Source organism: Callorhinchus milii, unplaced genomic scaffold, assembly GCF_018977255.1.
Source record: "Callorhinchus milii isolate IMCB2004 unplaced genomic scaffold, IMCB_Cmil_1.0 Scaffold1, whole genome shotgun sequence".
Lineage (NCBI taxonomy): Eukaryota > Metazoa > Chordata > Chondrichthyes > Chimaeriformes > Callorhinchidae > Callorhinchus > Callorhinchus milii.
This window is the reverse complement of record NW_024704742.1, coordinates 114,923,452-114,949,950: the sequence shown is the minus strand read 5'-3', so window position 1 is coordinate 114,949,950 and position 26,499 is coordinate 114,923,452. Positions and strand designations below refer to the sequence as shown.

General features: G+C 44.4%; 1 protein-coding gene across 4 annotated transcripts in view; it reads left to right on the top strand.

The window, feature by feature from the left end:
• msh3 (mutS homolog 3 (E. coli)) overlaps positions 1–26,499 on the top strand; it is a 122,287-nt gene that overhangs the window by 4,193 nt on the left and 91,595 nt on the right. For all 4 annotated transcript variants that reach the window (XM_042334566.1, XM_007899764.2, XM_007899765.2 and 1 more), the window contains 6 exons: positions 757–947; positions 1,620–1,844; positions 2,451–2,567; positions 3,385–3,502; positions 4,972–5,129; positions 6,789–6,955. In XM_042334566.1, coding sequence (XP_042190500.1) covers positions 774–947; positions 1,620–1,844; positions 2,451–2,567; positions 3,385–3,502; positions 4,972–5,129; positions 6,789–6,955 — 959 coding nt within the window. In that variant the 5' untranslated portion in view covers positions 757–773. The remainder of the gene's footprint in view (positions 1–756; positions 948–1,619; positions 1,845–2,450; positions 2,568–3,384; positions 3,503–4,971; positions 5,130–6,788; positions 6,956–26,499) is intronic.

Sequence of the window (26,499 nt, the reverse complement as noted above, 5' to 3'; positions counted from 1 at the left end):
CCACTGACTGTATTTGTAGCAAATGCAGAAGCTGTGTCCCACAAACAGATCAATTTACCTGAAAGATTACTTTATCTGGAACACTGCTGGCTAGGTAACTGGGAGAAGCACCCTTAATTTTCCAATAGTGTACTGGGATCATTAATATCCACTACAGGAACCTTGGTTTAAAGCCTCAATTGAAAGAAGGCACCAGCACTGCACTGGGGCATGAACCCACAACCTTCTGACACAGAGCCAAGAATGCTAGCGATTGAGCTAAGGTGACACATTGGTAACTGGTTACTGGAGTTGATGTGTGTTTTATTTAATATATTGTAGCGGATTTGTCAGAAAGGGGAAGTAAAGGTGGTCGGCGAGACGTGGTATAATGAAGATAAAGCTTGTCATAGTCGCAACCAGGGAAGGACACCCGGCCTTGGTGGTCACTCCCAATGAAGATCTGAAATTTGACAGATTTTTGAATGGTCTTGATTTAGAAATCTTAATTTTGAAACTAGTTTCCTGAAATTTTCGTCAAGATCTGCTTCAGTGTCTCAACTGAAATCAACAATTTGTCAAATTCTGCACACTCTGAATTGCTAGGAAGGTAAAGTAAATCTAGATACTAGTGGAATTTCTCCTCGTAGTGTGTATTACATCTGACATTATTATTATATTATTACATCTGACAGGTCCGACCGGCTTCTATAATGATGGAAGGAAAAGGGAAAAAGATTCCAAATTGAAATTTTTCTTTGTATTTTTCATATGAAGATGAGCCAGTGGCACGTATGCAACCAGGGATAACTCCCTCTACCCTGGACAGACTGAAGGGGTTTTCCATTGAGAGTGAGCCAACCCAGAGGAGTAAGCGGGACATAGAACATACAGGAAATGAACATTCAAATTTTTGTAATTCGGGTACAGAGCTGGGAAAGGATGCAGATAGAAATGAGAGGTATCAGGTGAGTCGTCCACTTTGAGCTCTCATTACCATCCAAAAGCAGCAATAACATTGTAATTATATCGTGCCTTTCACGTTGGGAGGACATCCCAAGGTGCCCTGTACAGTACAACCTGCACAAGCTCCAGATCATCCAGAACTCCGCAGCCCACATTCTCTCCCACACAAGACTCTGTCCCAATTCTTGTCTGGCTTCCTATCCCCCATCAGATTAATTTTTAATATCCTCTATTTTACCTACAAATGCCTCCATGGCCTTTCCCCACACTAATTAGATAATCCTCACCACTCTCCACTCCTTTGTTCACTCCACCACTCTGGGACTCTCTCCTTGAATCCCTTACTTCCTCTTCGCTTTCACAACCAGACTAAAAACCGATTGCTTTGATTGTGCCTTCAGTGACTTCGCCCCATCTCCAATTCTGCCCAGGCTCCCGCTCCAACTCCGTGAAGCATTTTTGGATGTTCTGCGTTCTAATGGTGCTATATAAGGGAAAGTTGTTGTTGATATGGAAGGACGTGATGGGCCAAGGGGCTTTCTGTACCTGAACGTTTCTTGTGTGTTGGACCCTGGATCCCCTGGAGAACTCTGGCCGAAAGCCCCCGGCTCAGCTGTGATTGTGATTGAAAGCCGGTCCTGGAATAACTAAATGTTCGTTTCTCATGTTGGCAGCTGCGTCTGCGGAAAGCTGTAGTCCCTGATTGGCAGCGATTTTCGGCTTCAATCAAGGGGCTTGGTTTGAGGAACACCCACGAAGAGCCCACTGTCAACCGCAGGTCAAAGAGCATGTACACACCTCTGGAGTTGCAGTTCATGGAGATCAAGGAGCAGCACAAGGATGCAGTGCTGTGCGTGGAGTGTGGCTACAAGTACAGGTTCTTTGGGGAAGATGCGGAGGTGGGTCACGTTTGCTGCCCTCTGTTGAACATCTCCATTTGCACGACCCCAACCTCACCTCCCCTCAAGATCCATCCCCTTCCACTGACCGTTACCCAAGGAGAAGATTACTCTTTTTCTCTTATGACCACTTTTAGTCCCCGAACCTTAACATTAGAGTGTGGGGAGGGAGTATCTCCCGGTGGCCTGGCCAACAATCTACTAAATAAAATTGGTCATTCAATTCATGGCTGTTTGTGGGACAATGGTGTGCGCAATTGGGCTTCTGTATTTGTCTACAAATACATAGTCACTCCACTTTGCAGTAAATCCGGTGAAGTGGTTTGAGACGTCCTCCCAACGTGAAAAGCATTATACCAAATGCAAGGTTTATTATTATATTATTATCTTTATTATTATTATTATTATCCAACCCCATTGGCTTGCTTCAAATTTCACTCCATCCTACACATTTCTATTTGTCCTCCTTTATTTCTTATCCAAGTTGAACTGGAATTTCACATTTAATGCATTGCCACTCCTCAAATTCCCGTTTAACAGTATTTTACAGTAAAGCCAATCATTACCAAGGCTTGTTATTAAAGGGACTGACCTGTGCTGTTACAGATCGCAGCACGCGAGCTGAATATCTGCTGCCATCCAGACCATAATTTCATGACGGCCAGCATACCGTCTTATCGTCTCTTTGTCCATGTTCGGAGGCTGGTTGTCAAGGGATACAAGGTGAGCGCTCTTCAATCCCTCTGTTTGATGTTGTTGCTGGAGGGGAGGGAACCTGTTGCTCCATCAGACTCTGATCTCAATCTCTTCCCACCATCATTTGGAGATCAGAACCTACTATAAGTTAGGTGTGAAAAGATGATTCATGTCACTTTCTGCATGCGAGTGCTTTGTGTAGGAAGCACGCCTCCTGACGTGAAAGGCGCTGTACAAATGTCATTTGTTGTTGCTGATATCAATTCCTTCACTCATGGCTGTTTGAGGGACATTACCCGGTGCTTCCTATGTACAGCACCGTGTGCAGGCACAGGAAATGGTGTTAGTGGCAATCCAACGACCAGGAAATTGGCCATTTTTTAGCACTGAGAGTCGGAAGCTGGTATTTCCAATTTGTCCACAATAGGGTCCGCTATCCGATGGGCGTTATAACAGGGTTTCACTGTAAATTTCACCACGCTCTAGCACCTCCCTATCTCTTTGATATTATGGTACTCCACTCCCCTGTTTACCTCCTCCACTCAGCTAAGTCAGGCCGGTACACATCTCCTCTGTGATATGATTGGTGGCTGAGCCTTCTGTCATTACGCTCATAATCACTGGAACTCCCTCCCTCTACCCCCCCTTCTGTCTGTTTTTAAATCCTGCCTTAAAATCTACCTCTTTGATGGCGCATATTGTTATCTTCTCCTTCTCCCTTGCTCACTGTCCAATCCTGCCTCTGTGAAGCACTTTGACATATTATCCTATGTAAAGGATATGAATATAAATGCAAGTTGATGTGTTATAACGGGGTTGCTCTGTATGTTTGTATATGCCGTAGGTGGGAGTGGTGAAGCAGACAGAGACTGCGGCACTGAAAGCTGTTGGAGAGAACAAAAGCAATCTCTTCACCCGCAGACTGACTGCCCTCTATACAAAGTCCACCCTCATTGGAGAAGATATCCTTTTAAATGTTGTTAATCCTGTAATTTTGTGCACTGCTCGACAGTGCACCTGGTGGATTGATCAGGGAACTGATCGAATTCAAGATCCTCATCCTCACCTACAAGGCCATTCACGGCCTTGCTCCCTCCTACCTCTCTGACCTACTATCCCCCTACCTACCTGCCCGTACCCTCCGTTCATCTGGCTCCGGTCTGCTCCACATCCCCCGTCCTAACCGCCCTACTATCGGTGGCCGAGCCTTCAGCCTCTCAGCCCCTAGGCTCTGGAACTCTATCCCCCAGTGCCTTCGCCGCCTCCTCCCTTTCCTCCTTCAAGGCCGGTCTCAAGACCTTTCTCTTTGACCGTGCCTTCAGCTCCCCTCTCGACTCTCTACCCCCTCCTCGCTCCCTCCCTCCTTCACCCTGACCATTTCCCCCCTGCTCGGGTCCTGACCCAACTGTACAGCGCCTTGGGACGTCCTCCCGACGTGAAAGGTGCTCTATAAATGGAATCTTGTTGTTGTTGTTAAAAGGTTAATTATTGAAAACTTGACCAGTTTCCTATCAGCGGGTATCATGGGTCACAATCTCCATACCCTGCAGGCTGTTCCTTCATTTACTTGTGATTTCTACTTCCTGCATATAGTGCAGGTGGTTGCACTGGAATTTTCTGCACAAATCATTGTTGAAGTGGAGTCCACACATGATTTTAGAAAAGAAAATGGATAGATGCTTGAACATAAAGGAATATTAAAGAGTATGGGAAGTGAACAAAACTGGGATTAGATTAGGTGGCTCATATGGAGAACACCAACATAGACATGATGGGCTGAATGACTGTTTCTGTGGTGTAATATTCTGACTGTATAATGCTGTGGGGGAATATAAACCAAAGTTCATGCTCCTGATTACTGTCCCATCAAGAAAGCTGCATGTATGTGTGTGGACTGGACTATCAGTGTGCCCCCAATGTGCCCCCATGAAATTAAAGAGCTTATCAGCACTCGCACATAGGGAATGACTATGTGGGTGAGATACCAGAGAGCAACCTAATCCCAATAGAAATAAAAATGTCTTGAATTTTGGAGGAGCTAATAAAATTGGTGAGTGAGTTAGCCCAACACTCTGTTCAAGCTCCGTGTCTCACGCTGGAACTTTGAGCTCATAGATCAGCCTGACTTTCCAAACTAGTGCCGCGGGTGGGTTGGGGGTTGCTACGTTATTGGAAGTGCTATCCTTCAGATGAGATGATAAACAAAGATCCTGTCTGCCTATTCAGGTGGACCTATAGATCATGTGGCGCTAATCAATAGGATAAGGGCGTTTCTTCCAGTGACTGGCTATCAATCATCCAGATAAATTGGTCATTCACTCAAGGATGTTTGAGGGGCATGACTGCAAATTAGCTACTTCGTTCACCTACAAAATACACGAGCACTACCATGCTGCCCTGCTTTTACCATATCTTCCTTGACCACTGTTACATGTCAATCCGCTAGTGAATCTGGACGGTGACTCTGCTGATGTGGAAGATTTGACTGATGATCTTCCCTGTAACTATCTGATGTGTATCTGTGAACAAAGTGAAGATGAAGGGAGCAGCAAAGGGAGACACAAGCCGGGAGTCCAGCTTGCACTAGTGGTGAGAGACCATTAAGAATGAAACTTTGATCTGAACTTCCTTTGAGATTGGAACTCCATCCCTGAGTCCTTTTGCCTTGCCCGCTCCCTCACCCTCTTAAAAGCCCGCCTTGAAACCTATCTGTTTGACTGTAAGTTTGTCTGTCCTGACTAGACCATCTAGCTTGGTCTAGCTTGGTCTCCCAGTAAGCTGTGCGAAGTTTTCTTGGTGTGAAAGATGCTATATACAGTAAATGTAATTTTTTGTTTGTTTGAATGTGTGGCCTCCTGCTTTCTCCCCTTCACAGAGCACTTTCCCCAGCCTGAGTGTGACCAGTCTCTCGCCCTCTGCCAATGACCCACTAAACTGGCTGCCACATAAAATGCAATAGTAATGCTGAGTGGATCCAATTATTGTCTCTTGCGATACATTGTGCACCCACCAGATAGCAGTGTGAGCTTATTAATTCTGCCACTCCCAACTTTCTGAGGTAGAGTAATTCCATAGCTTCACAACTCTCTGTGTGAAGAAATGTTTGCTGACCTCAGATCTAACTGTCCTGGGTCTTGATTTTAAGGCCGTGCGTCCATGTAATGACTAAACTGAAGAAGTAGGAGTAAGGCATTCAGCTGGTCAAGCCTGCTCCACTATTAAGAACACCCTCCTCTCTTCCCACATTCCAGGAAGAAAACTTAGGCAAGTTTCCTTACTCCACACATACTCCTCTGTTTACCTAGCAGTAAGTAGGAACCTGGTTGTTAGTCGATTGGTGGATCGCTTTCCGGAGGTAATAATCCCTCCCCCCCCACCCCCAAAGAAAATAGTCATTCCATCCACGACTATTTGTAGGACACTGCTGTGCGCAATTGGCTGCCGCGTTTCGCCCACAAAATACAGTCACTCCACTTCATAGTGTATCCTGTGAAGCGCTTTGAGACGCCTTGATGTGATAAGGCGCTATGTCAAATGTAAGGATTATTATTGTTTATTACAACAACAACAACAAGATTCCATTTATAAAGCGCCTTTCACGTCAGGAGGACGTCCCAAGGCGCTGGGAATTATTCCTATTCCTACAATTTAGTTGAGCTCCATTTTAACATGCTTCTCTATAGGGCAAATTTTGCTACAACGTGCTTCCCCGTGGCCCCATTCACTGCCTGTGTGTAGCTAGCACACTCGCTTCCTGTGTGCCGACTGACTCTTGGACTAAAGTGGTCACCAACCTAAACTCCTTTGCCCCCATCTCTTCTTCCTCCCTCTCATCCTCCATCACCCAGATGAAACCCTCCCTCTCCCCCTGGCACGGTATCAGACTCCACTGCTGTCAAGCGCTTTGGGACGCTACCCCTGATGTCAGTTCCTGCTTTGCGGGCTGTAACCTGATGACCTGGAAGTTGGCTGTTGTTTCTTAGCACAGAGACCGGCCAGCGAGCAGGGAGCTGGCTGCCAGCAACGCACAGTAAATCCACCAACCACCATGTTACAATAAAACTCCACTAGTTGGAGCAGACTGCTCTTGCAAAGTTGCAACGTTACATTGAAGGACTGTGCTGCTAAAGGCTTGGGCAGTGAGTATTTAAGCATTTGCCAACTTCTGTATGCCCTGAAATACTACATAATCTCACTCCAGGTAGAATTCTCCCTTCAAAGGCTGACGTGTAATTCTGGTGTTTGTAGGCGGTGCAGCCCAACACAGGCGACGTGGTCTTCGATTGTTTCCAAGACTGTCCATCGCGGTCAGAGCTGGAGAGTCGGATTCTCTGCTTACAACCGGCCGAAATTCTGCTGCCCACAAACCTCTCTGAAAACACTGAGAAACTCCTGAGCAGCGTCACTGCTTCAAGGTAGGACACCTGCGACTTGTCGGGGAGGGAGATATGCTCATCATTGATCCATAACCTCGCTTCCAAGTATGTCGTCAGTGGATGGTTGTACATGGCTAAGCAGTACATGCTCTAATATCCTTATTAAAAAAAACCTGATTGCGTGACCCTTTTACCGCCTGTTCTTTAAAAATCTCTCCCTAGATCCATTCGCCTTGCTCCTTCTCTTCAAGCTCTTTGAGAAGTGAACTGCATTCTATAAATTAAAATTGGGTTGTGTTCCTTTCGGAACCCTCTTAAACATCTATCTCTTTAACTGCTTTTCGTCCTTGCCCTTCAGTTTTCACTAGTTGATATTCTTTGTTGTTAGCCCAACCCCTTTTTGAGTCATTCAGGCTACGTGAAGGACACTTTTAAAATGCAAATTGTTGTACTGTTAAGGTTGTATTCAGCACTTTCTGTTGTGTACTAATCTCCCTGAATGCATTGCTAGTGCACTTAAGGATAGAGACCTTATTTGGACTCAGTGGCAACCGGGCTTGACTGATTCCTTGACTGAAGTGAAGCGATTCCTCCCCAAACGTACAGCGTAAATAGGGGCCAAAGCAGTGGGAATCCGACTGAAATCCTGTTCTTGACCTCATCTGGAGAAGTTGGTCTGAGAACCAGTGCGATTTGCGGCCTGCGTAGCGTAGAGGAAATTCCTGCCTTGAAATTGCTTTCTGGGATGCATATGCTTATTGTGTCCATGTGTTGGTAATCTTGATGATGTGATGGTTGTGTGCTGTTGATTATAGATAGCATGACCATATTGTGTAAACCAAATAATAATAATCCTTGCACTTGATATAGCGCTTTTCAGACGTCTCAAAGCGCTTCACAGAATATACTATGAAGTGAATTGACTGTCTATTTGTAGGCGAAACGCAAAAAAACCCACAAAAATCTGGGACACATATTTAAAACAAATTGAACTCACCACAATTGCTGATGTTGGTAGTACTGGAGACGTTTGATTAATGGCTGTATTTCTCTGATGAGTGTATTTGTTTTAGAATGAATTGTTCGTGCTCAGTCTGTTGCTGATCTCAAGATGGGGCAAATTTGGCCCCAAGGACACAATACCTCACCCGGGGACTGTGCTCGGAAATCAAGGACGTATGGTTACCCTATTATAGAGTGACGTCTACATCACAATGTATAATTGTGATAAATGGCTGTGAACATCAGGTGGTGATCAAGTTAAATACAGGGCCACCCAATAGTCCTTATTAGGTCACAGTCATGTGGGTGGAGTCCTGTAGCTCAGTGGTTAGAGCACTCGCTTTGCAAGCGAGAGACCTGAGTTCAATTCCAGGCAGAGGGCGAAGCCTTGGGCAAGTTTCCTTACTCCACACAGAGCCTAATAATAATCCCTCCAAAACCAAAACAATAATAAATTGGTCATTTTCAATCCATAACTGTTTGTGGGACACTGCTGTGCGCAATTGGCTGCCGCGTTCGCCCACAAATATACAGTCAATTCACTTTACAGTATATTCTGTGAAGCGCTTTGGGACGTCCTCCCGACGTGAAAAGCGCTATATCAAATGCAAGGATTATTATTATGGAGGAAAAGATAATAAAATTGGTGCCTCGAGTCTTGGGAATTTAGTCTGCAGTTAGTGTTGTGTTCTCTCTGACAGGTATAATTTTCTCATCCTTAAATTAAATGTATTCAGTTCCTGTGAGATCTTAGTGCCTGTTCCAAGCTTTGCAAAGCTTGTATTTCTTTTAAAGGAAATATTCCCCATATTTTGAATCCTCTCTGCTCGGCAGCTGTTGTCCAGCGCCTTGGGATGTCCTCCCGACGTGAAAGGCGCTCTATAAATGGAATCTTGTTGTTGTTGTTGTTGTCTGCGCTGGCACTTTCTATGATGCTGCTTCTGGGGTTTTTTGGGGGGAGGAATTGTATATAAAAGGAGAAAAAAGTTCTCAGTCTTGACTTGTTTTTCTTGAATGTGCTAATTTTGCAGGAGGTCCACATTAGAATAGAATATAAAATAGAAGGCGAAAAACTCAGCTTGCTGTTCTGTGAAAATAGGAAGGAGGAGATGTATCTTTAGCTAAAATTGATGCTTGTTATATTCTTTAGGTGCTCATACAAGGTGTGGAGTTTAATGAGGGTGAGGGATATTTTGAATCCAGTGTTGCTTGCTATGTTTTGCTGTTTGTGTGATTTATTTTTGTCTCACCCAATACTTGGTTTATAGGTGTTGGCTCATATTGGAGTATCTGGAGCCATTCTCTGGCACCCCAAAAGGCTCTTCTTCATGTGTGAGCCTAGACTACGAGTGTTTGTCTGCATGCGTGTGGTGTGCATGTATGAAAAAATTCCAAAATTTAGGAAACCGTTTTGCTGTAGTTTTTTTCCCCCCCCAAACAAAAGCTTTCAAATTGAGATTGAATTTTAAGAATTTTCAAAAAGTCTGAATAGTTTTAAAATTGAAGGCCGGGGTCCTAAGGCTAATGCTCCAAGATGTTTCAGGTCACTGGAATGGACGAGATCGAACCCAGCTGTGTGCTTGTCCCAACCCTCAGTGGGACAGTCTGTAATCTCTAGCTACTTGGGTGGAGAACAGGCTGGAACTGGCACCTATTGAACTATATCAAATGCAAGCGTTATTATTGTTATTCTATCCCAGCATGAGACAGCACCTTTAGGTACAGAGGCCAGAAAATCACAAGAAATAACTTTGGAAATATTGATAAGAAAATCCTCACTGTTGCCTTCAGAATGATACTCCTGTGCCATGTGGTAGTTAAGTCCCACGTCGGAACTTGATTTCACATCATCTAAGTTGACATTGCAATGTTGGGGTAGGTTGTATTGTCGGTCGTTCAGATGAGACGTTAAACCGAGGTCCTGTCTGTTTGTTAAAGATCCTGAGGCACTATTCAAAAAGAGAAGGCGATTTCTCCCGGTGTCCTGGCCCCCAAAATGGAATTCATGGCTGTTTGTGGGACATTACTGAGTGTAAATTTGCTGCAATGTTTGTCCACAAATGTACAGTTACTCCACTTCACAGTAAATCTTGTGAAGTGCTTTGCCACTTCTTCCTGACGTGAATGGTGCTGTACTAAATGCAAGGTTTATTATTTAAGCCTCCTGAATATCCCTTTCCATGCTTGAGTTTTTAGAAAATTTTGTCATGATGTTTCAGATGCAGATTTAACTTAACTTTAAACGAGGTAGTTTGGGACATATGTACTTGCGAACCAGATGGACCTTGGTCTTTTCTCGTGTTCTTACGTCTGTTCAACACTAACACTGAGTGAAACACCACTGGCTGTTTATGCTTGCAACGAGACCCCTTCTATCTGTGCAGGTGGACGTTAAAGATACTAGGGCACTATTCGAAAAAAGAATAGTGTCCTGGTCAACAATCCCATAAATAAGATTGGTCATTCACTTAAGGGCTGTTTGTGGGACAATGCTGTGTGCAAATTGGCTGTTGGGTTCTCCTACACATATACAGTTGCTGCACTTCATAATAAAGTCCTCTGAAGTACTTTGAGATGTCTCAACGACGTGATGAGTTGCGATACCAAATGCAAGAATCATTATTATCAACCCACGTTTCTGAAAGGTACAAACCGTTTGCTTTTAAATATTCAATGGATAATAATAAATAATGCTTCCATTTGATATGACACCTTATCGTGTCATCAAAACATATCAAAATGCTTCACAGGATTTATTGTGAAGTGTAATGACTATGTATTTTATAGGTCACAGCCATTAAGTGAATGTCTCGCAAATAGCAATGAAGTGAATGACCAATTTGATGTTGGTGGGAAGGAGGTCAACAAAAGTAACAATTCAGTCATTCAGAGACCTGTCGACTTGCTTCACCATGGCTTGAAATACCAGGAATTTTCCCAATATGAACAGAATAAAGAATAACTAAGCCTTTCATATTTGGATATTATTAGTTGATCAAATTGAATTAATTTGGGGTAATGGACTTGAATAAAAAATAAACAAAAAGTGCTTTATGATGACAGACCTTGTGCTGACAATACAGCTTATATTTTCCAATTCTGGCATTGGATTAGTTTTTTAATTAAACCAGAATAAATGTTCGTTTACGCTTTCTTTTGCTGCTAGGCAACAGTAAACTAGATAATTACAGGGGAATAAGGCAGCATATGCTATCAGTATTTGACGAGGTTGTCTTGGCGAGTGAGGAGTTTTGCCCACCTTGTACTGAAGGATTCTGCACCCTTTATTCATTAACTATTATCAAAAGTTCCCATTTCCCACTCGGAAAAAAAACAGAAGCTGGATTTGCGTGACATCTCACAGGACCGGTTCATTCTCTTTCCATGCTGTGCCAACTCTCAGCTCTTTGGAAACAACTTAGATCTTCTATGTATAGATAAATGTACCACACATTCTTTATAATAATCCAACAGCTTGACTAGACTCAAACAAAAACAGAAGTCGCTGGGAACACTCAGCAGGTCAGGCAGCATCTATGGAGAAAGGAAAGTGGGTCAACATTTTGGGTCCATGACCCTTTGTCAGAACATATCACCGATTTCCGAAGTAGGGAGAGGATAAACTTGCTCCAGATTGTTGGTGATCTCATTGTTTTTGTTTCAGATATCCAGCATCTGCAGTATTTTGTGTTTTATTTGGGATTGAGCTGTCTTCAAGCTGATGTGCTCATGTACACAGGGTAGCCTTCATGTGTACTGGCATGCATATGTGGAACTATCAGTCTAGTTGAATACTCTTAAGCATGGTGGTGGGTTTCTGCAGATATCTAGACACCCAGCTGACCAAAGAAAAAATTCTATGTTTCGGTTTGAACAGCAATACTTGTCCAAATTAGTGAAAATAGCAGTAACTCAAGTAAGAGCAACTTCAGGCGAATGTATATCTGATCTGGACACAGAATTCACCCCACCAACTGGCTTCCAGTTGTACCGAAGGCTGATCCAAAATAAAATGACTGCTTATTAGTATCTGGTTGTTAACGAGTGTAGGAACCAGATAATGTGGAGTCCTATAGCTTATTGTTTAGAGCACTCGCTTTGCAAGTGAGAGGACCTCAGTTTGCTTCCCGGGTGGAAACCTTAGGCAAGTTTCCTACTTTACACGCCTCTGTTTACCTAGCAGTAACTAGGAATCCAGTTGTTAGTCGATTGGCGGATCACTTTCCGGGGATAATAATTCCTTTATTAAAAAAAACAATATTTGGTCAGTCAATCTACGACTGTTTGTGGGACACTGCTGTGCACAATTGGCTGCCACGTTTCATCCACAAAATACACAGTCAATTCACTTTACAGTATATTCTATGAAGTGCTTTCAGACGTGATAAGGCGCTATATCAAATGCAAGGATTTTTATTGTAGAATTATAGCATTAAATTTCATGGAGAAAATTTTAATAATGTCAGTGCAAAGCTCTGTGTTTGTTTTATGTGCCCTTTGCTTTCTTAAGATTGGATTCCTGAATGACAATGAAAGAAGGCTGTGATATACTTTTTTTATTCTTTTCTCTTAACCCACAGCTTCAAGTGAATAATGTCTGGATAAACTGTTTTTGAGTGTTTCCTGGATTTAATAAAGATCGTAGCAAAGAAGGTAGAAATAGGCAAATGTAGACAATGGCAACTTGTGTGAGAGTGAGACAGAACTCTGGCGAGTGCTCTGTTGTGGAAGGCATATGTTGATTAAAAGATTTAATTTGGTGTGTAATAAATGTGAGGAGCATTGTGGAAATAAAACCGTCTATTTGCACAATGAGATCACCAGCAATCTGGAGCAAGTTTACCCTCTCTTTCCCCCCCCTGGATATCGGTAATGTTTTTGGCTTGGTTGTAGTGCAAGAACAATAACAATAATTCTTGTGTTTCACGTTGTGCCTTATGTTTTTGAAACATGACAACAACAAAATTATATAGTGCTTTTCATGTCAGAAGGAAGTTCCAAAATGCTGGATGGTTTAGGGTTTGCATCTGAGCTTGGGGTTGGAATCGAGGGATGGAGGGTAAAAGGGTAGGAGGGTGGCTGATGGCATGGTCAAAGAGGAGGGTCTTGAGTTGGGCCTTGAAGGAGGTAAGGGAGGTGGAGGGATTCTGGGATGGAGTTCCCCATAGTGTGATGGCAGAAAAGCTGAAGGCCGGTGGGGTGGGCAGGGAGGGGCACATGGAGCAGGCTAGTGCCCGCCATCGCAGAGATAGGGAGAAGAATGTCCGTAGAGGGCTTTAAAAGTGAGGGCAAGGATTTTAAACTCCATCCTCTGAGGGATAGGGACCCATTGGAGTTGGGTGAGGGTGGGGTGATGGGTTCACAGAGTTTGGTATGGGAGAGGACATGACCTGCAGAGTTCTGAAGAATCTGTAGCTTGTGGAGGGAAGAGTTGGCAAGGCCAGTGGAGGCAGAGAGATAGAGTGGGTGTCATTTGCATACATGTGGAAATTAACCCCGTCTGCGGATGACATCACCAAGCGGGAGCATGTAGATATTTAAAAGGAGAGGAACAAGGACAGAGAGAGCCCTGCGGAATGCCGCACGTGAAGGTATGAAGTCAGTAGGAGAAGGTGTTGATGGATACAAAGTGCAGATGTTGGGAAAGGTAAGAGTGAAACCAGGCAGGAACAGAAGGTAGAAATGAGAGCTCCCTGGTCAAAGATGGACAGAATGTCACTTGTAACTTTGACCAAGGCTGTCTCTGTGCAGTGGGCAGCACGGAAGCCATTTGGAGAGGTTAATAGAGGGAATGCCAGGAAAAGAAAGAGAGAAGCTGGGATACAGCGACTTGTTCCTAGGACCTTGGAGAGAAAAGGAAGGTTTGAAATGGGAAGGTAGTTGCAGATCAGAGATCAGATCAGAGATAGGCTTTTTGATGGGCTGATGACAACTGTTGTTAAGGGGGTGGGTAAGGTGCCAATGGACAGAGAGAGGTTGATGATGTCTGTTAGAAGTGGGGGCAAGAAAATAGAGCTAAGAGGTAAGGAGAGGGGTAGGGATGGGGTCCAGGGAGCAGGTGATGGCCATCATTTGGGAAATGATAGAGGTGAGAGAAGAGGGTGGAGACAAGGTCAAATGTGAGGAGGGAGGGATGGGGATGGCTGGGGGCCGGCAAGGGAGATGGGGAGGGAATGGCAGTAGAAAGGGTAGATGCATCAACAACGAATTACATTTGTATAGCACCTTTCATGTCCAACAGAGCGGATCCCCTTGATTTTGTATTCGAGGAAATCATTATCTCCTCACATTTGGAATCTCAAAGCGGTCTACGGGATTTTACTGTAAAGTGTAATGGCTGTGTAGTTGTAGACGAATGCGGCAGCCAATTTGTGCGCAACAAAGTCCCAACAAACAGTCACGAAGTGATTAAACAGTTTGATTAATCACCCCTCCCCCTCTGGCCCACCTCTCGCACCAACCCACTTGCTGCACTCGCTCTTCTCCACAGCACCTTCTCCACTGCACTCGACATCCTTGCCCCCTCACCTATCGAACTGCCTCCTATTCCCGATCCTCACCCTGGTTCACCAGCCACCTCTGCTCGCTTAAGGGTCATGTGCGGTCTGCCGAACGCACTTGGCTCAAATTTAGCCTAACGGTCCATTGGCACATCTGGCTGGACTTCATCAAAACCTACCGCTCCGCTCTTGCCTCAGCCAAATCATCCTTCTATTCCAGGTTAATCCTGGAAGCGAAGGGCAACCCCAGGCTCTTGTGCTCCACCACCAACCGGCTCCTCCCCCCTCCCCGACACGCCTCGCAGATACTTTCCTCTGACTCTCACTGAGAGAAAATGCTGCACTTCTTCGAGTCCAAAATCGAGGGAATCCGCTCAGCTGCCACTGCCCTCCCAACTTCCACCCCCTCCCTACCCCCACCCCACACAACTACCCATCTGACAACTACCCATCCCTCCTTCCACACCTTTGAACCTGTCATCCCCTCCTCTGTCTTCAGCACCATAACCTCCATGAAGCCCACCACCTGCTCCCTTGACCCCATCCCCACCCCTCTACTTAAATCTCAGCTCCACCTCCTTGTCCCACTACTCGCCGACATCATTAATCTCTCCCTGTCATCTGGCACTGTTCCTTCCCCCCTTAAAACAGCCACTATCACGCCTACCTTGAAGAAACCTTCCCTTGATCCATCACAGCCATCGAGCTACCGGCCCATCTCAAATCTCCCCTTCCTATCCAAGGTCCTTGAGAGAACCGTTGCCTCTCAGCTTTGCTCTTTTCTCTCCTCTCGCTCCCTCCATGAACCCCTCCAATCGGGTTTCTGTGCTGCCCATAGCATGGAAACTGCTCTGGTCAAGGTCACAAACGACATCCTGATGTGTGACCAGGGCTCCTTCTGCCTCCTCGTCCTCCTTGACCTCTCCGCCGCCTTTGACACTGTGGACTACTCAATCCTCCTCCACCGCCTCTCCTCTCACCTCAACCTTCAAGGTTCTGTCCTTGATTGGTTCAGGTCCTACCTTAACACCGCCTCCACTTTGTCGCGGCAACTGGCTTCTCCTCCAGCCCGACACCATCTCGTGTGGTGTTCCTCAGGGCTCTCCTCGGTCCCCTCCTTGTCACCCTCTACATGCTCCCCCTTGGTGACATCATCTGCAGACATGGGGTAAATTTCCACATGGTATGCGAATGACACCCAACTCTATCTCTCTGCCTCCATCCTCAACTCCAGGACTACTGAGATCCTGACCGACTGCCTATCTGACGTCAAGTCCTGGACGAAGGCCAACTTTCTCCAACTCAACGTCAGTAAGACCGAGGCCCTCCCGATTGGCTTGTGTTAGAGCCTCCGCACCTCAGGCGCTGGCAGCATCAGCCTCCACGGCTGCACACTCAACCTCACTAAGCCAGTCAGGAACCTGGGTATCTTGTTCGACCTTGACTTGTCCTTTCTCCCCCACATCCGCGCCATGACCGGCACTGCCTACCACCACCTCTGCAACATTGCCAGACTCCCCCACAGCCTCACCCCCTCAGGCTGCTGAAACCCTCACCCACACATTCGTCACACCAAAAGGCTCGACTGTGGGAACTCCCTCTTCATCGGCCTTCCCCATCCTTCCCTTCGCATGCTGTAGATCATCCAAAACTTTGCAGCTTATGTACTCTCGCGCACCAGGCTCCGTGACCCCATCATTCCCACCCTCGCCCGACCCCACTGACTCCCCATCCCCCAGAGGATTGAATTCAGGATCCTTGCCCTCACTTTCAAGGCCATCCATGGCCTTGCCCCCTCCTACCTCTCTGACCTGCTGACTCCCTACCAACCTGTCCACTCCCTCCGTTCAGCGGGCTCCAGCCTACTCCATGTCTCACATCAAGCCCGCCCTACCATCGGTGGCCAGGCTTTCAGCCTCTCGCCCCCACACTCTGGAACTCCATCCCACGGTCCCTTCGCTTCGCTTCCTGCCTTGCCTCCTTCAAGGCTGGTCTCAAGACCCTTCTCTTCGATCGTGCCTTTGGTCGCCCTCCCACCTCTCTGCCTTCCCTCGCCCCTACACCACCCCTCCGCCATGCTCAGGCCCCTACACCTGACTGGTCAGTGCTTTCGGACGTCCTCCCGACGTGAAAGGCGCTCTATAAATGTGATTTTGTTGTTGTTGTTGATCTGGAGGATTATTAGCCACGACACCGGGAGAAACTCCCTTCTCTTGTCGAACAGTGACATGGGATCTTTAACGTCCACCTGAACAGGGAGACAGCAAAATAATGAATGAATAACAATTGGTGACAAACAAGTGTGAAGAAGATTTATGTGTTATGTTTTCCCTTTTTGACCTTATGAGGTGACCATCCCTCCCCAATACAATCCTCAACAGCAACAACAAGATTACATTTGTATAGCGCCTTTCATGTCGGGAGGACTTCAACGCTAAAGTCTGAGAAGCCATGTTTGGGGTGTTAATGGGGGGGGGGGGGGAGTGGGTTACTGCGGCTGAGCCCATTCAATGTAATAAATATCACATGGACTGTACATTTGACTAGTCTGTCTAATGGATTTAAATTGCATCCACTATGTACATTGCTAGTGACTGTTGGGTCCACAGAGCTGCACGCAGCCGAACATTTCTGTTGATTCCGTCGCCATCTGGTGCTGTGCGGCTTTGTAGTTGTAATTAAGTGCAGCCTGTGGCAGATTGGGACTTCCCTTAATACAAGGTCAACATCATCCCCGGAGCATGTGTTGGGATCAACAGCAGCAGCCCTCAGCTCATCTCAGTCTGCAGCACACTCTCCTCCAGGAAATAATAACCGCATATTCCAGTTGCCGTTGAACTCAAGCATCAAGCCCACAGTTTGAACCCGCAGACCTGCTTCGAGTCAATCTTCCTAATACGCAATATGCATAGCAATGATTTACTAAACTCCCAGTGTCGGGGAAGGTGTCTCCTTGGGGTTAAGCTGGCTCCAAGGTGACGTGATTCATAGTAGAATGTCGGAATCGAGTCAGCCTTCTGTGGCAGTCTTGGTAGTCCAGGTCCTGAGCCAAATGAGTCCACGGTACTGGGAGTAAGGATTTTTTCCACTCAGCTCTTGTTAATCCTGCAAACCAAAGCCCTAAAGGATAGGGACAAGCCCTAAGTGGGCAAGCAGAGGAACGCTTGCCAAACAATATTTTCAAAGGCAAGCTGTGTGGTTTCAGCTGGTTAAACTCAACGCACACTAGGGTCCTCAAACCTTGGCTCTTACCAACCAACGCCTAATTCTCTCTGAAATTGGGTAAACAGGATGTGTCCCTCCAGGGAGAGAGAGTGTATTTTGTTCCAAACGCAGGGACATTTCCGTGTGTAGGTGGCAAACGTGTGTAGAGGACTGGTTTGGAAGTTCTTTAAGCTTTTTGACGAGTTTCCATATGTATTGGATATCCAGCAAAAATATTATAAAAACTTGTAATTTGCAGGTTTTTTTATTGAAAAGAATTGGTCGAAGATGCTTATTGATTTTTTTTATAAAACCTGTTTGCTGTTTTTATGGTTCTGAAGACCCGGTGCACAGGATTTCATTAGTGACTGTAGTTGCCATGGGAACATTTGCGTTGTACATTTGGGCTTAACTGTGATTTATGAGGTGGCTGTAAATGGTGGCTGAAGCCATCAATTAAAACCTGGATTAAATAATTCAGTTAAACTCTCCTGATGTTTGTGATTTGCCCTCTCACCTTGTATTCTAGTGTTTTTCTCTCTCTATCTTTCTCATCCCTATGACTGCCTCTGTCAGTTTCTCTGTATCTCTTTCATCTCTTTGTCTGATTCTCTCTTTGTCTCTGATTTTCTCTCTCTGCTTTTTTTTTCTATCTCTCCCTCTCTCTGTGGCTCTCTGACTTTCATCTCTGCGCCTAATACTTTCCGGAATTAGGTAAGCAGGATGCGTCCCTCCAGGGAGAGAATGCGCATTCAATTCCAACAATGGGATTTCCATGTGTAGTTGGGATGCATGGAATTCTCAGTTTAGTTTGGATACTCTTAAGCATGGTGAGGGGTTTCCGCACGTCTCAGACTCCCGGCTAACCAAAACAAAATCCATCTAATTTGTCTTCCCACTGTACAAGTTGTTTACTAGTTCACAAGAGGAGTATAAATGAAGATGGCCCATCCTTCAGCCCACTTGATCTCACCCTTTCAGAATACTCACCTTAACATGTTCCATTCATTAAGTTACTTGTTAATTGAATTAATTGTCCTGGACTTTGCTACACTTTCTAGCAATGCATTTCAGTTATTATTTATCCTGTGTGCCCTCTTGTGCTGTTGCATTGGTATATCTGATAGTTTTGTTCTTTATCATAATTAGAATTTTATTACAATATTTTTATAAGGTTTCCGATGGTCATGTCTCTTTTCAAGTCTACAGTTGTATCGGGTTGAGCTAGATCTTTTCAGAAGGGACCTCAAAATTGAACGGGCTTTGGATAAAACCAGAACAACAAATTCCACTTGTTTAGTGCCTTTCATGTCAGAAAGATGTCAGAGGGCGCTGGACAATCAGGGGTTTTGGACCCAATCTGGGAGTTGGGGTCAGAAGGGGAGGGAGGGTGGGGTTGGGAGTGGGCGGGTGGTCGAAGGCAAGATTGAAGAGGAAGGTCTTCAGACGGGACTTGAAGGAGGCAAGAGAGGGGTGAGGTGAAGGGATTGCGGAATAGAGTTCCAGAGTGTGGGGGCAGAGATGCTGAATGCCCGACCGCCAATGGTGGGGCAGAAAATTCGGGGGGCCTGAAGCAGGCCGGTGTCCGCCGAGCGGACAGGTTGATATGGGGCTAGGAGGTTGGAGGGGTAGAGGGAGCAAGACCGTGGAAGGCCTTGAAGGTAAGAACGAGGGTTTTGAACTTGATTCTCTGAGGAATGGGGAGCCAGTGAAGCCAGGCAAGAACAGGGGTGACAGGTTCCTGGAGCCTGGTGCAGGAGCGGACATGAGCTGCAGATTTCTGAATAATTCTGAATAATTTGCAACTTGTGGAGGGAAGAGTGGGCAGTCCAGTGAGCAGGCGGTTGGAGTAGTCAAGCCGGGATGTAATGAAAGTGTTGATCGGGGTCTCAGTGGCCTGCGGTGAGGCAGTGGTGGGCAATGTTGCGGAGGTGTGGAAAGCCGGAATGGGTCACGGCACGAATGTGGGGTTTGAAGGATTGTTGAGTGTCGAAAAGGATACCGAGGTTTCGGATTGGCTCGGTGAAGAGTGCAGCCATCAATGGTGATAGTGGCTGGGGTGAGGAGGCGCTGCCGGGAGCCAAGCAGGAGGGCCTCTGTCTTGTATTAAAACCTAAACCTAACTTTACCTGAAAGCACAGGACAGAGAACAGCAGTAATGTGTGTAGCTAACTTCACAGTTGACTCTTGAATGAAACCTCTTCCAGAAGTGCGGTGATTTCATCCTAGGAGGATTTTTTTCACCAACCTAGAGGTGAATGAAGAGAAAAAAAAAAGTAACATTAAGTTTACTTTAAGAGAGTTGCGAATATTTTCTTAAATTAAAATACAAGTAGTTTCAAAACTTTATTTTGCATAATATGCGTTGACATTTTTGCGACCTGAGCTTCTTTTACGCAGACAATACTGCATGCAGTAGACCTGTTAAATGAAGGTAAATTGTGTGTGGGCTAATTGCATGTTTCAGCACTGGATTCGTGCCTTGTGGTGTCATTAAAGACATCGATAATCGCATGGTACTGATAAAACAAGGTTTATAATTTTGCTTTCTGAATGCTCAAGCCTTTATGTGCCATTCCTGATCTATCAAGCTATAAATAATTGCAATAACAACAGCAAGCTGATTTTGTTTTCTCTCTTGTTAACTTGTTGCTTGTATAATTGATTTAACAGATCCCAGTGAAGATCTGTTAGATTATTTCCAGGGTCTAAGGGACAGCGATCTGAGTTATGAGGAAAGGTTTCCCAAGCGGGCGAAACCTTAGGCAAGTTTCCTTACTCCACCTGCCTCTGTTTACCCCGCAGTAAGTCGGAACCCAGTTGTTAATCGATTAACAGATCGCTTTCTGGTGGTAATAATCCCTCCCCAAAAAATTGGTGACTCAATTCACGGCTGTTTGTGGGACACTGCTGTGTGCAAATAGCTGCTGCATTTTGCCCACAAAATATCCAGTCAATCCACTTTACAGTGTGTGCTATGAAACGGTTTAAAACTTATCAATGACATGATAAGGCTCTATCAAATGCAAGGATGATTATTATATTACTATTATTGTTAGCTTCCGTGGGGCACTGAGCTCTTGGACTGCTATTTTGCCTGCTCTTTGGAATTTCATCCAGGACTCCCTGCACCTTGCACCATCTTTACTCACCTTTGAAGCTCACCTTAAGACCTATCTTTTCGACCTTGCTTTCAGTTGACTTTTCTTCCCTTCCCCACCAGCTTCTCCTCGCACCTCGCATTCCTCAGCTCAGGCTCACTGTCAGCTGTGTGTAAACTGTTGGTGGAGACAAAACTGCAAAACGAAGAGTTTCACATGAAGCATCTCCTGAGAAGTGCTCGGAGATGTCCTTTCTGACATGAAAGGCGCTATATCAATTGCAGATTATTGGTTATTATTATCAACTAAACCAGCTCCTGTCTATTTAAATTATTCAGGTTTATTATAGAGATTTACNAAAAATCTATACTGTAACATTAAAACAGGCCATTGAGCCCAACTAGTCAATGCTAGTGTTTTCTTTCAAAAATCACTGAATACTGGAGAGGTGCCAGGGGACTGGAGAAAGGCAGATATTACTCCTATTTTTAAGAAAGTTAACAAAAGTGACCCAGGAAACTACAGACCAATAACTTTGATGTCCATTGTGGGTAAAATTATGGAGCATCTGGACAGAACTAAAATCATAAATGATAGCCATTATGGGTTCATGAAAGGGAAATCTAATTTCTTGGTTTTCTTTGACGGTGTGACAAGGGAGCTTGATAAGGCTAAGGCCATGGATATTGTATAACTGGATTTCAGTAATGCCTTTGATACAGTTCCTCTTGAGAGGCTGGTACTCGAAGTAAAGAAAGCAGAAATCAGTGGAGGTATATTACAATGGATATGCAACTGGTTGACCGGAAGAACCCAGAGGGTGGTGATACAGGGAATGTTATCAGACTGGGAAACTGTTACCAGTGGAGTTCCACAAGTGTTTGTTTTGGGAACTCTTTTGCTTAATATTTTTATAAATGATCTGGAACTAGAAGTCGCAAACACAGTGGCTAAGTTTGCAGATGACACCAAGCTAATGAAGGTGGTAGATTGCAAAGCTGGACAAGATAGGTTACAGGAGGATTTGAACATACTTGGGAATTGGGCAGATCGGTGGCATATGAAATTCAAAGTGGAGAAATGTAAAGTACTTCATATGGGGACAAAAAAATCCTGGAAGGACTATTATTTGAATGGAAGGAAAATAATATGTAGGGAAAATGAATAGGACCTGAGGTTCCTGATTGACAATAAATTGAAGCTCTCTTAACAATGCTCTGTGGCAGTGAGTAAAGCAAACCAGATGTTGGGATGTATCAAAAGATCAATAGCAAGCCAAAATAGTGGGGCAATCCTGGCACTGTATAAATCATTGGTGAGACTACTTAGAGTACTGTGTACAGTTCTGGTCACCTCTGTTCAAAAAGGATATTGGAGAAATCAAGAAGATACAGAGGAGGACAACCAAATGATTGAAGGAATGGAGGGACTGGACTCTGAGGAGCAACTAAGTAAATTGGGCATGTTCACGCTGGAAAAGAGAAGATTGAGAGGCGACATGATTGCTGTCTTTAAGATTCTAAAGGGGCTCAACAATATAGATCATGACAGGCTGTTTCAACGTGTCCAGAACAGTAAAGCCAGAGGACACGCACGGCCTGCGATTGAAGGGGGGTAAATTCAGAACAAATCTACACAAACACTATTTCAGTGAGTGAATAGTGAACCTGTGGAACAGGCTCCCTAGGGTGATGGTTGAAGCAGGACGTGTTGATTCTTTCAAACGCAGATTAGATAGTTTTCTTTTAGGAAATAACATTATGGGATATAGTACATAGGTAATTTGGGACATATGTGCATGTGACCGCCAGGAAGGTGGAAGACGAGCAAGATGGACCTTGGTCTTTTTGGTCGTCTAGCTAGATGACCTTGGTCGTCTAGCATTTCCTATGTTCTTGTACTCCATATGAACGAACTCTTCCTAATTTCTCTCCCTATCCACCTCTCATACCCCTCTATTACTTTCTCCGTCATCACGTAGACTTGGATACTTTAAAAGAATCTTGTGGGAAGTTAGATGGGATGGGCTAGATGGTCAACTCTAAACCTTTAACTGTGTATAGAAGGAAAGAAACATGGCACTTTCATGTCTGTATTATGCTGTATATGAGTACCTTTCCTAGTACAACAGATGTTGGGTAACCCAGGCTGATTATCCACATATTGTCTTTTCTGCATCAGACTCAGAGGCAGAATTGTTGTGCTGGCAAATGATGTTTAGTTGTGCACTTGTCATGAAGTTCTCAAGATCACGATTTAGCCGTGCAGTGTGGCTCTGATTCAGCAAATCAGAGTAAGTGCGGTTATTGAGCAAGTTTTTACAGATTATAGGGTGAGAGAGAGAGAGAGAGAGACTCCGAGCGAAAGGAGGGACATTTAGAGAGAAATAGATAGTCTGAAAAAGTTAGAAAGTTAGTGTGACCCAGAGAGGAAGGGATTCAGGAAGTGAGAGAGATTGAGAAAGTGAAGATCTGATGTGTGTTATTGTATTGACAATCTTAAGTCCTGATGGAGGAAGGTTTTGGTTAACATTGTACCCTGTTTTTCTTTTGTGTGATGACCCATTTATCTGCACTGTTTCCATATCCACAATGGAACCAGCGCTAAATAGTGCAGATAATCGACACAGTGTCACGATAATTCTTTGGCTTGAAAGTTGAGGGCAGGAACTTTAAAATGACCATAAGGAATGGGAATTAAAAGCAGGCAACAACATTTGAGGTCCTTTAATGAACCTAATTATTTCCATATTTCTGGGATTTGTTTATCATCTCTTAGACTTTGATCCATTCTTTTTATTTGTCCATAAAGCTGTATGTGTTTCAGACTTGTGTAGCTATTCTGGAAAAAGATTTTGGATTTGTTTTCTTGAACCAGCTCCCCACATGGTGTGTTTATGTGGAGGAGAACGTTTGAAAAGTAACAAAAACATTGTTAAAATGTGCCAGGAGATTAACTAACCCTCAAACAAGGCTGTAATTTCCTAAACATTTGCCTATTCTTTGAGAAGGAAATCCTGGGGAGTATGAAATGATTATAAACTGTTCACCGATTTAATGTTGTACCTTTGGATTATGCAAGTCATTTCACAATGGTGAAAACTTGCTGTTTTGCACCTGGATCTTTTCTGATGTATAGTTTGGGGGAGCAGAGGAAAGCCGGTGCATGTCTCTGAGCAGCTTCTATCAGACGCCCCACCAATAATCTGGGGTGGAGTGGCTCTTCACGGTCACTGTAGTTGTCGCGGGGGAAGGGGTAGAGATTGATGCCGCCGTCATGGTCGGGGGAAGTAGGGGTAGAGTGATGCCCACTGTTGTGTTCGGGGCGGGGTTGGGTGACGGCCTGCTGTCTTGGGGTGGGGGGAGAGTGACTCCCCGCAGTCGTTATTTCTGTGTTTTAAAATATCTTGTTTCCTCTATCAGGAGAGATGTCTCCTTATGCAAACCTCTCCCTTCCCCTGATCCACTCCCCCGATCCCCTCTAGATAGTTAAAATTGGCAGATTATCGAAGCTGTGGTGTAATTTCTATAACAATTGGAAAAAAATAATCACATACCAATTAAAACCAATGTTTATATGATCTCAGTCTTTTTCTTATTGTGAATGCTCTTTGAAACAAAACTGAGCTCATCCTAACTTGGCAGAGTTTCTCTGCAGATTCATTTGTTGGGCACTATTAAAAGTAAACGGATGCTGATGAGAATCAGGAAGGGAGAAAAATAGGTTAATGCTTGGTTAACCCTTCTTTATAGGAACAGTGAATTTCTACCATTTGTGATTTTATTCATATCAGACATTGTTGTGTATAAATTAAAGAGCATAATAAAGTACAATTTACAGTTGCGGAGTCCTGTGGCCTATTGGTTAGAGCTCTAGCCTCACAAGTGAGAGGACCTGGGTTCGATTCCCGGACAAGGCGTAATGTTAGGCAATTTTCCTTACCCCACACGTCTCTGTTTACCTAGCAGGAACAAGTTGTTAGTCGATTAGCGGATTGCTTTTCTGGGAGATAATAATCCCTTCAAAAAATAATTTTTAAAAAATTGGTCACTCAATCCACGACTGTTTGTGCGCAATTGTCTGGCACATTACGGCCACAACATATACAGTCAATTCACTTTACAGTATATTCTATGAAGCGCTTTGAGACGTCTCACAGACATGATAAGGCGCCATGTCGAATGCAAGGATTATTATTTTATACAACGCCTTTCACGTTGGAAGGATGCCTCAAAGCCCCTGATATTGCTGACGATTCATTAAAGTTAGTGCGGAACACCCTGGATTTACACTGCCTCCGTGGTATTGATTCATTCCTGATCTGAGTTTGGGAGCATGATGTCATATTAAATCCATGATGCCCAAAGCTGATTCATATTCTGCACTTTTTGCGTCAATTCAACGTGGGATTATTCCTTCCGCACCATCAAATAGCATTTCATGACAATTTCATAAGAGGCGAGTGGAGCCAGGAGCTGACAACAACAACAAAATTACATTTATAGAGCGCCTTTCACGTTGGGAGGACGTCCCAAAGAGCTGAGTCAGGGAGTGCTTGTGGAGAATTGACACAGAGATAATCTGCTGTATTTGTATTGCCAATTCGCTGGGGATCCAGTGGAGCGGAGCGAGGATGGGGGGGTTTGATGGACTCATGGAGTATGATACAGGCTACCGAGTTGTGTCAATCTGCATAGCTTGTGCAGAGAGGAGCTGGGGAGTTCAGCAAAAGAGGTGTTGGAATAGAAAAAGGGAGAAATACCAGCACAGTATGGTACAATATAACTCATGAAGGAATAATATTTTGTTCAGCACTGTAACCAATTTATAGTTTCTACGTTGACCCATTATCCACATTTTCCATACTAACAATGGGCCAGTCCCATTAGTGTGGCTGTTACATTACTGTACTTATGTGGCTGCAATGCCTATTACATTGCTGATGCTTGTTATAGGTATTCAGTTGAAAATTGTTTTGGGTAAACCTAATATAATTTGTTAAACTATTTTCTGCTGCCTCTTTGTTATTGTTATTTCCTACTTGTGTTTAGTATTCCGTTGATCCTTCGATGCTTATAGGCTTTCAAGAAATGCAATGCAAAGCTGTCAAGAAATGCCATACTAAACTGTTGGAGTAAGAGGACCAAGGGAACAATTTATTTCAGCAAAGCAATCATCTTAATGATGTTCTTGTAATCCTGTCCAGAGATGCCACGTCCTGATCGCCAAGTGTAGACACTTCATGCCTTTTAACCTTCTTACCCAGTTTAGAGCTTCTAATTAGTCAGGAACTGTCTCTATGTACTTTTGTTGCTCCTCATTTGAAGACCTGAGGGGATATAACCCTTGTTCTAGTCATAACTCTATGGTACGAAGTAGAGGAAAACGGTTTGCTAACCTTTGTCGGAGTGAAGGACATGCGGTAGACTGCTCGGATTGTAATTAAATCTGTGTACGATGCCATTTACTTTGGTTTGCTACAGACCAGAGGCCTGAAACTCCTCATGTTTTTGGCCGAAGACCATTGTCTTTAAATGTAAGGAAACAAAATTAAATCCAGCTTTAATTCAGACACCAAAGAGAACTGTGGAGAATCGGCATCCAAATTCAGATTGAATCTATACTGTTTTCCAAAACTGCACACAATTTGAAATGCTAAGAAGACAGTCTTCAGCCAAAGAATATGGGAAATTTTGGACTCTGGGGATTTTATTTTAGTCTAAACTACGAGCATGAGGCTCGCGTGAAACAACAGGGGCTAAGATTTTCCAAAGTA